The sequence below is a fragment of the Neolamprologus brichardi genome, chromosome 20 (assembly GCF_056152115.1).
Source record: "Neolamprologus brichardi isolate AB-2024 chromosome 20, ASM5615211v1, whole genome shotgun sequence".
Taxonomy (NCBI): Eukaryota; Metazoa; Chordata; class Actinopteri; order Cichliformes; family Cichlidae; genus Neolamprologus; species Neolamprologus brichardi.
Genome location: NC_142123.1, coordinates 10,467,158 through 10,477,259, shown reverse-complemented (window position 1 = coordinate 10,477,259; position 10,102 = coordinate 10,467,158). Strand labels below are relative to the sequence as shown.

The following is a 10,102-nucleotide window of genomic DNA, read 5'->3' as shown; positions in this document are numbered from 1 at the left end:
AGTCCAGACTGACGTCATCGTCCCGAACAGCTGATGAGAGCTGCACTGAACTTTCATCACCAAATAAAATGCAAACCACAGCATCTGCCACAAACAGCTTTTTACAGTCAGGTAGTATTTTCCACAAAAAAATATCTGTCACAGAGCATTTATTCTTTGCACAGATGTAAACGCATTTACACAAAGACGGTCAACAATTTTACGTGGATACAGGAAGAACGTTTAAAAAACAAAAAATACTAGTATGTGCCCTAGTGAGTGAGGTCTCCTGGTGACCATCTGTGAATATGTCCTGTTCAGTGTGCAGAGGTGCTGGGCTGTTCTGCTTCAGAAGCGCACGCGTACCCTCCACGAGTAGTTAGTGAGAATTTTGTTCTTCTTCTTAACGATGCAGGTGTACGTGCCTTCGTTGATGGCGTTGGCCACTATAGTAATGTGGTCGTCTTTCAGTGAGATGTAGTTTGGGTGAGAGAACTCCAGCAGCTCCCCGTCCTTGTACCAGCTGAAACAGGAGTCGCACGTTAGAGACGGCGCTCAGCAACTGCAATACTGTAGCATCACTGTAGCCAGGTAAACTGATAACATATTGGAGGGAGAGAGAGAGAGAGACACTCACTGTACTTTGCCTTTCTTTGATGCTATTTTCTTCCCGCAACGAAATGTCAGTTTCTTGCCCTCGACCACCAGCTTGTGTTTGGTCCTTGGGGGAGCCGGGGTGGGAGCTACGGTGGGGAAAGGGAATTCTGAAGAGGATAGAAAAGAAAACACTGGTGAGCTGCTGCACCACAACAGGAAATGCAAAGGTCATAACTTGGTGTTCTTAACCATAAAATGATCCTCTTAAGATACACATGTGCAGTGTGACAACTTGCAAGATGTGGGCTAATTTAAACGATAATACAACGTTTGGGTTGAATATTAGTAATTTAATCACTCTAACCTGTAGCTGTGTTTCCATTCATATAGCTGGTGTGTGGCTCTTGGCTGACTTTATCTAACTTAGTCAGTGTGGCTGTATGAAATAAATGTTTCCCACCCGTGATCAAAGAGGAACTAAAAGATTTGTGATAACCATAAACCTCAGTTTCTTTCACTGTCTCCAGCTGTCACAGCCTTTCCTCACACAGCAGTGCCTGAAAGGAAAATGTGAACTAGGTGCAACAGTTTATTGAAATTATGCAATCATACATGGAAATACATTATATACGGCAAAAACAGAGTTTGTGTGCAATTCTAGTGAGCTTGAAAGTCATTATTGTTATGACCACCTTTATTCTTCCACACAGCTTGAACTCTCTTGTCATTTCTTTAAGTAGTCATCAGGAATAGTTCTCCAGGGTTCTTAAAGGGCATTCAAAGCTCTTCTTTGGATTTTGGCTGCCTTTTGTCAAGATAATCCCACACTGCTTCAATAATGTCGAGGTCCGAGATATGCCAAGTTTTTGTCTAATAGCTCTTTGGGAATCATCTTGTTGGTGCAAAAATACGATTCCATGCCTGTCAAATGGTGTTATCTTTGGTATTTTTCATAGATTTGACTAAAGAAATGGAAAAGATGATGCTTTTTTTTTTACATACTGGTAGTAATTCTAAGATTGTCTGTTATGTGTAGACACAACACTGATTCATCCCTTGAGTTAAGCATCTTTTTATGATTGAATGATTGATAGGTCAGTCTTATGAGACTTAACAAACAAACAAACGAGTGAAAAAGCAGCCAATGTCCAAAGAGAAGCTGTGAAAAATCTTCAGAAAGCCTGGCAAACCATTCATGAAGAGAACTTTAAAAAAAAGTACGAAAGTCTTGTTTAGTTAAAAAATTAAGAAATTAAATTATCCTGCTTTCTGCTTTCCACTAGATTTTGGATGCACATAGTGTCATTTGTACTCCATATTTTTTAAGGTTTAGTTACTTATTAGTTATTGTTTTAATTTGCTGAAACGCTATATTAATGTAGAATTACTGTAGGTAAAACTACCCGAGAGTACATAAGTAAATAATATCCTCTCTAGCAGCAACATTAAAGAGAAACACAGATGAATGAATGCATGTTCCTACCTGATGAGTCATTTTCCTTTAGTACTTTAAAGATATTCTGTGTGGGCACTATTTTTGATATAATACTCTATCTGGGCGTCGGGCTGCACATGAGAGATTTTTATCAGTATTTTGTACGCCAGGTTTCTTCACTCTGTTTATTTATTTTTCACCAAATATATAGATTTCTTGATTTCAGCCCGCGTGCGAACCCCATGTTTTGTTTGTTTTTAAATCCCAGAAACGCCCATGCTTTCACAAACGCTTCGCCAAAATGCTGATTACTGTCAAAATCATTGATAGCAGCGTTATCACGTCAGACATCCATGCTGCTAACCTGCTGGCGGTGTGCCTGTGTTATCAGTGTAATCTCTCCCATCTGGTGACAAGCGCAACAGGCCGCCTCGTGATTAACTCAGAGTCTGCCTAAAAAACAGTCGCTCTCGTTAATGCTGCAAAAATCCAAATTGACCTTGTGTGTCTCTAACCCTCAAGCCACAGTCTGAAATTCCAGCGGTTTGGAGTCACTCAGGAATTTTCCACAGCCGTACAACGTCTCCCAATCAGCAATGAGGAACAGATTACTGTGAGCCAGGAATTGTATCCTCTTGCCTCTCTCCACACTGTCCCCCTGTTGCTGACAAAAAAATCTCAGAAAGCCACAGTCTGTGGGGCTGTGATAGTTAAAACTGAGCCACTTCTTGTTGTGCAAAAAAAAAAGGAGATCTCTGCACCACAGCATCCTACAATAAACCTACAGAGGCAGTTGTTTGATGAGTAACACTTGTGTAAAGCAGCCCTCACTGAGCGAGCAATCAACAGGTAGCAGCCCTGCTGTGTGAGCGTTCTGAAACGCTGCCACTCTCCAGAAATAAAACACAGACTCTCCCAGCGCCAAGTGCAATCTCCCTACAAATCAGACCCTTGAAAACCTCCAGCGCAGCTCTGCATGGCTGGACCTGTTGGCTCCCGTTGCTCCATTGGCAAACGGTTCACAGCAGCTCCTTGTACTGCTCAATTGAGAGAAAACTTTCTCTGTCTTTTTTTTCCTTCCCCCTGGACTCCTGCTGCCGTTGCCACTGCTGCTTCTTACCGTAACAGAAATCACAGCTGGAGGGGCAGTGCTTCTGCATCAGTCTGCGTTTGCTCTCGCAGTAGCCTTTCCGAGCCCAGGCCGGACAGATAAATAGACGATCCAAACATCCTGGAGGAAGGGGGAGAGATGAAGTGAGGAGGAGGGTCAGATAGCAGCTCTTAGTCAGGCAAAAGAATTGGAACACCTCCAACCCTCCAAACACAAACACACAATCTGCTTTTTGTGCCAGTGAAAATGACTCGCTATGATACACGCTAAAGACCACTCGTGAGTATTTTGTACAGTATTCATTAATGTTTCGCTTTCAGTCATCAAACGCAAACATTGTGCTCTACATTTTGATTGGTTTTGATCAGAAGCGCACAGGAATATTCCTTTACAGGAATACTCCTTTACAGGAATACTCCTTTACAGAAATATCTAGATGCTTCTAATACCAGCATCAGACTACATTCTGAGAAAGCGTCCAATCCGGGCAATGCCTTAAATCATCCCAGTGGGATGTTGGACAGCGACCTATGCAGTTTGAAGGCCAGTTGGAGTCTAGACCCAATTCGTCATCTCATCTGACAGCGGCAGCATCAATCTTGTTTTCCTTCGGCCATGTTTAACAACAACGTTAAGGAATTCTTGAACCTGTCAAACTGCCCGAGGGAATGAATTCTCCTGCAGGTTCTTCTGTCAGGCTGTTGAGAGGCTTCCCAGATGCACCGTCAGTTTTCTGCCCTTGTGAAATACCAGTCGACACTCAATGCTCATTTTCGTTCCTGATGCTGCCATACGTGTCATCAGCCTCATCATGTGTCTTGATCCCAGCTCTTTATGGGCCTCATTCATTCAATCAAGAGGCTTTGGGATGCCTTTCAACGTGTCATCTAGACCACATAAGTCCCCCCAAATCCTCAGATGTGTTATGAAAGTACAAAAAGAAGACCTTTAATGTTTGTGTAAGAGAAAACATAAGGACTGTGAACAAACCGTAGAGCCGGTGCAAACCCCACACCTCATCCTGTGTGATGAGCTTGCGCCCTGTCAGAGTTGCATTCAGGTGCATCAAAGCTTTGGGATCCATGGAGTGCATGAGTCCCAGGACGTGACCGATTTCGTGAGCCGCCACGTGGACGAGATCCGTCAGCCAAACCCCTGCAACAGAGACAGCTCAGCTCGGTGTCTGCTGCATTCATTACTTCACGCATGAAATATTAAAAGTTTCAGCAAACACAATAAAGATGCGTGCCTTTCTTCCAGCTGAAGCGCATGTTTCCCAGAATCCAATATTCGTGGTCGTCAAAGTGGATCTCGCCTGTTGGCGGGAAGAACGCGTGAGCCAGTTCTCCTGTGATGCCATCGAAACAATGGTGCAAGTGGGACTGCCAACAGTCTGTGTGGTTGACTGGATAGAAGCCTGCCGAAACAGAGAGAAATAGCTCAGAGCCAAGGAGGGAATCCCTCCCTCCATTATTCCTGCACCGTGGAGACTGGAGTGGGGAGATGATGGATCACAAAAGACAAACTCAGAGGATGACGACCATTCCTCTCACTCACTCTGAGAATTTATGCAGGACTCTCGAGTTTGCACCCAAAGGGGGCAGATAAAGCGGAATTTAGGGACTTTTGCCATGAGCTGATATGTCTGGAAGTTGTTAGACATTTTTTTTCATTAAGAATTATGAAACGTGTTGAATATAAGCTTGGTAATATCTTTGCAGTGCTGCGATTTAATGAGGCAAAGAAATTACGGCGACGGCAGCAGGGAGAAACAGAAAAGTCTGGCACTCAGAACTAACCAAGCAACATCTTTTGAGGGAGAGATGCACCCACCGATCTTGATGTCCGCCTCTTGGTCGGCCGGCACCTCTCTGAAGGTGAACGGCGAGACGTCGCTCCACATGCCAAAAGCCTTGGCGATTCCCCGACGTGTATCGCTGGCGTTCATCAAGTTTGTAGGGAAGGAGAGCAACCTGCTCGGAAACAACAGCATGGTGGGGTTAATAGTTGTCCCTCAACACATTCCTCTACCGCTGAGGAATCTGCCAAAACACAATACCTACTGTTCAGACACAAAAGAATTCCCACATTCCTCAGCACAGCTCTGTTTTAGTGAGACCTGATAGTTTCTAATATCACGGTTAGACAGTAACTTAATAAATTGTTGATACCATCCATTTTACTAGTGCGAAAATGACTTAAATTAAGCTGTTTTTTAAAAAAAAAGTTTGTCTACCACCAACCAACGGTTTTTGGAGCTCCTCTAGCTCAATCTAGTCTTCCCGTTAGCAAATCATTTTACAGCTCCAAGATGAATAAAGTTACTGGATCTTCTCCTGACAGTTAACACAGCTCAATCCAACTCTTTGGAAGCCAAGCAACTGTGGCGTGACTTTCAGAGTCCCCTATGTGCTCACTATTTTACAGTGTTCACAGTCAGATGATAGTTCAGACCACTTTTTGGTGCTTCGACAAACTTTTGGTGGACAAGGTTCAGTGCAAACAGTGACTTAAGATTAGAAAATGTAGCAGCTGACCCACATCAACAGTAGTTATAGTGCACGATTGTTTGAAATCTGGAGCCTCGGTCTCTCATCTCGGTTTCTTTTAGCACTAATATTCGCCCTCCCTTTGCCTAATTTGTATTGCTTTTGTGCATCGCAGGCTGTAAATAAATACTTGTATGTGAGCTTGAACTTGTCCCATTTGAGCTTCTCCGGGGTGAGGGTGTAGCGCTTGTTCCTGGAGAGGTGAAGTACTTGTGACCGGGCCTCTTTGCGGATCCCGATGAGCAGCACAGTGGTGTGAGCTTCTTCCTTGGACAAAGAGAAACTTTGAATGAATGACCTCACACTGTGACAGGAGTAACTGAATCCTAAAGACTCATTTGGCTTTCCTAAGAATTCAATGAGATTCAACTGGTCACATTAGTGAATATTATATTTTCAACTTTCCATCTCAGGAAAGAAGTAAGAAAAAAGTTGCATTAAGTTTGATACTTTTCACCAGTATGTTGAGTCTGATATCTCTTCGGGGGGATGACAGCTGGAGTCTGGACTCTGTTATAACTCTGAAATGCTGCCTATGGGTGCTTTGAGTTTTAATGCTTTCATAAATATTCTGCGGCTGATGTTGAGTTGCAGAGATATTCCATAATAGTGATCACACCTCGCAATAAATCTATAACTTTCTATGGAAATGGGTTTGAGCAATAAATCCGCTTTTCGGCACTAGAAGAGGGGCTGCGATTTCTCAGTTGAGGAGCCCATTCCTGTGCTTGACAACAGGAATGTTTCTCGCACTGCCTGATGGCTTTAATGGGGTTTTAAGGAGGCAGACATTTAAAAAGAGAAACTGCTGAGGGTACACAACTGGCAGTCATTGGGAGACACGTGCACAGCACACGCTTTTGAAGGCGCTGGGCGAATATAGGCTTAAACCTGACTTTGTTGAAAAGTACCACTTGGTCTGTTATACCTGGCTCTTTACAAGAGCCTGACTGATGAGCAGGAATACCGTGTGTCAGGTGAAATGCAAGGGGATGAACAAGATTTTATAGTAGAGAGCAGAGCAAAGTGAAAGCTTTCACTATGCTTCAGACTAAGTGTTTCTTCTGTGGTCTGACAACAAGATTAGAAATGTCCTTTCAGGGTCTAACATGCAGCCAACACGAGGCTATGGGTCATGCTCGCCAAGTCTCTTTGGGTGTGAAACTAACCAGTGTCTCCATGTGACTGCAATCATCGTCTGAGTGAAAAACAGAAAGCAAGACACCACAAATTCCTAAGAGCATTGGGATTTTCACGAGCATTCAGAACATGGATGCGCTGATTAAAAATGGCTAAAGGTTCAAATAAAAAGGTCCGATTATGCACAAGTTATCCCCGTGAGCCATTCAGTTTCAGACAATTTTTTCTTCTCTTGCCTCTCTGTGATGTCATTACACGTGGATATGTTTAATATGGTCATATCAGGCACTCTGCTCTGATTGTGACCACCGAAGCCCCAAACCATTGGCTGTTTGCATCATCTGCTTGTGAGGGGGAGCCAATCAGAGGAAAACCTTGCTTTTACAGGGGTACGGTCCTACATGAGAGGCCGCACCAACAAAGTCCTTCTAGGAGCAAGTTTTGCATTTTGGCCATCTCAAAATCTCTCCAAGCAGTTATTTGCGGTTATTTTTAATTTACCTTAAACTTCAGAAGTCACTTGGATATAAAGCTGGATTCTACTGTAAAACCACAACTCCAGGATTCTTTGAGTACCATGCCTCTTTTTTTAATAATATCTCTGACACTAAAGCCCAGTACAAATATAATTTTCTTTTACAAATATAAGTTTCTTGCTGAGGAAAAACACTGAAGATGGAGAGAAAATATCAAAGTCTCTCCCTTCATTTTGGAATCTACGCCCAGTCCTCCAGTTCCTGTTCCTGCTTCACCCAGTCAAGACAAACAGATGCAGTACTTCCTTCATTTCCTTTCCAATATAGTTCTTTGGGTGGCCAGACTGTCCCACACCGTTATTAAACTTCACGATCTCTCGTGGTTTGGTGTTAATTATAACATTTCACTACCAGATTAAAGGCATAGGTCACTGTTTTATACAAAAGTTGCTTTTCCCGACCTCAGCTGACATGCTGGAGTCATGCGTTCAGTGACTTATGAGGTGTTAAAGCCAGCGCGTTTCTTAATGTGTCACGTCTTGTTATATTCACCACAAAGCTCATCTCGCATGTTTGCCACAAATAAAGGTGAACCGCAAACCCACTAGTCCTCTAGACTAAACCTCAGAGCCGGCGGTGAGAGCTGACAGAGGGCCAAACATCTGAGGACAAATCCCACAGGGATCGTTTGGGGAGTCTGGAAGAGTTTAACCTCGTTTCCAGAAATTTCTAAACAAGGGATTATGATTTTCATCTGAACCTCAGAAACTTTGAGGGTTCTAGTCAACAAAAGCGATTTTCTGTACACAAATCAAAACACAGACTGTCTGTCGTACTTTTTGTCAACACGCACATATTCATGTTAAAATGAAACAGAACGAGGCTGAACATTGTCAAAACAAATATTGTTAATCTCGTTTAGTAATATAGAAATAATAAGTATGTTACAGTGGATAATTGCCGATTCATTTCAGTATAAATCAATGAGAAATGCTCTTTGGTTGTTCTGTTACTTAACTTCATGAAGTTGTGTAATCCCCACCAGCGGGCTTCTTGACTGACACATAATGAGAGCGTGTGGCAAAGGCAGTGACATAAAGCGATCCCTCAGGCTCTATGTCACAGCGGGTGGGTGGCACTGAGTGAAATGTGTGGAGAAACACATTTATCCAACTCGCTGAAGATATTACTGCACAGAGACCCATTCCACAGACATAAGCTAATAGCAGCATTCATCTAACTTCACATAATTGAATCTGATGCCTATTACCATCACTCACTGATTTCATGTGAGGATTTCCAGCTAAAAATATCTTTGAAGATCCAGACGAATGGCTTGAAATTGCACGGATTCTTGCATAATGTAACAGTGAAAGAAAATGATGTGCATCGTTCCTAAATGATCTGGTGTTTTCCTGATACCTGCTGCTCTGTTTTACTGATTGTCAAGTGGGCACAGCCAGCACAGCTAATAATAAAGCAGATAAATAATCTTTGTGGATTTGTGGTAAATATATGGTGCGTTGCTTTTACCTTGCCTCTTACTCTCAATATAAAACAGCGTTTCATTGCTGGGTTCACCACTACTGCCACTTTCACCATGAACTTTCAATAAGCCTTACTTTTCTACCCCCGTATGTAGTCTCCTGTTACATAAACAGTTTTGCAAATGGAGCAGAATTCTGAATGGAGTTTGGCGTTATGTGACTTCAAAAGGTAACCAGCATCTTAATAACTTCATAAGCACAACTATGTGCCGGACTCTGCAGCTGCAGGAAAAAAGTGGTCACAGCATACCTCTAACCTCCAGGTGGGAAACGCTGTGGTCTGCTGCATCCCTGCAAGCAGAAAGCTGAGCAGCACAGCAGCCAGCAGAGGTGCGAAGCCCCAGTCGCCGTTTCGTAAACTTCTGCCACTCTGACAGCTCACCATGGCTGCCATAGCGCACCTCTAGGGGAGACAAAAACAAGAAGAATCCCTTCTGCAAAAGACTGCTTCACCATCTATTCCAGTGAATGCTACTGCGTGGCCATAGCACGCATCGCTGCTGGTGGGTCACTACTTGGGGAGCTTGTGGTCGCTGTGCGCAGCAGGCAGCGCAGTCCAGCCCCGCGGACCGACCGGGTTGTGAAAGCAGTGCAGACTGCATCAGCTCTGCTCGCCTTTCTTCCGCACAGAGCGCCTGCCAGCGGGCTGGTTTCACGTTACTGTAGACAGGGCAGGGGGTCAGTGTCGAGACGACTTAATGAAAACCAAACGTCCGTCAAACCACTTGTTGCAACCGCCGGAGATGCAGCCAAAGCAGAGTCATAGGCTGATTTTTTTTATTTTTTGGACACGATTATTTTTTGCACGTTCATGTAACGCTGCTGAGTTTATTCTTCTCCTCCTTACAGCGTGGCAGATATTTTTAGGTCAGAATAAAATCAGGTCTTTATTTAGTCGGCTGTTTTGTTTACATTACTCTATAATTATTTAAATTTTTTTTACAGCTGTCATGTCCAGGAAGAAGAGTATGATATGAACAATGAATGTACCACAGATAATAGATTTTACTTGTACTTTTCCAGCTCCAGAGGTGACACTAATATCGTGTACATGGTGAAACTTGAGGGGGTATGGACAAATAAGTATATACTTCTGCCTACTCCTTTTCAAACAAATTTTGTAATGATTGTGAAGGCACATGTTTGAAATGTTTGAAATAAAAATGAACTGAACTGAGGTGGTCATAAAAATATTGATGATACCAACCTGCTATTGGTACTGGATCGATACTAGTGCGATAGGATCAATATTTTGTTTCTATTTTTCA

At 43.1% G+C, this 10,102-nt stretch overlaps 1 protein-coding gene across 1 annotated transcript; it reads right to left on the bottom strand.

The window, feature by feature from the left end:
- Positions 1 to 153: 153 nt before the first annotated feature.
- On the bottom strand, positions 154 to 9,409 carry mmp23ba (matrix metallopeptidase 23ba). Its single transcript, XM_006785340.3, has 8 exons — positions 9,085 to 9,409; positions 5,802 to 5,938; positions 4,956 to 5,095; positions 4,372 to 4,539; positions 4,113 to 4,277; positions 3,132 to 3,242; positions 617 to 743; positions 154 to 502 (listed from the first exon to the last, which is right to left on the bottom strand). The coding sequence occupies exons 1-8, from the start codon at positions 9,226 to 9,228 to the stop codon at positions 328 to 330; spliced, it is 1,167 nt and encodes a 388-aa protein (XP_006785403.1). The 5' UTR covers positions 9,229 to 9,409; the 3' UTR covers positions 154 to 327.
- Positions 9,410 to 10,102: the final 693 nt, after the last annotated feature.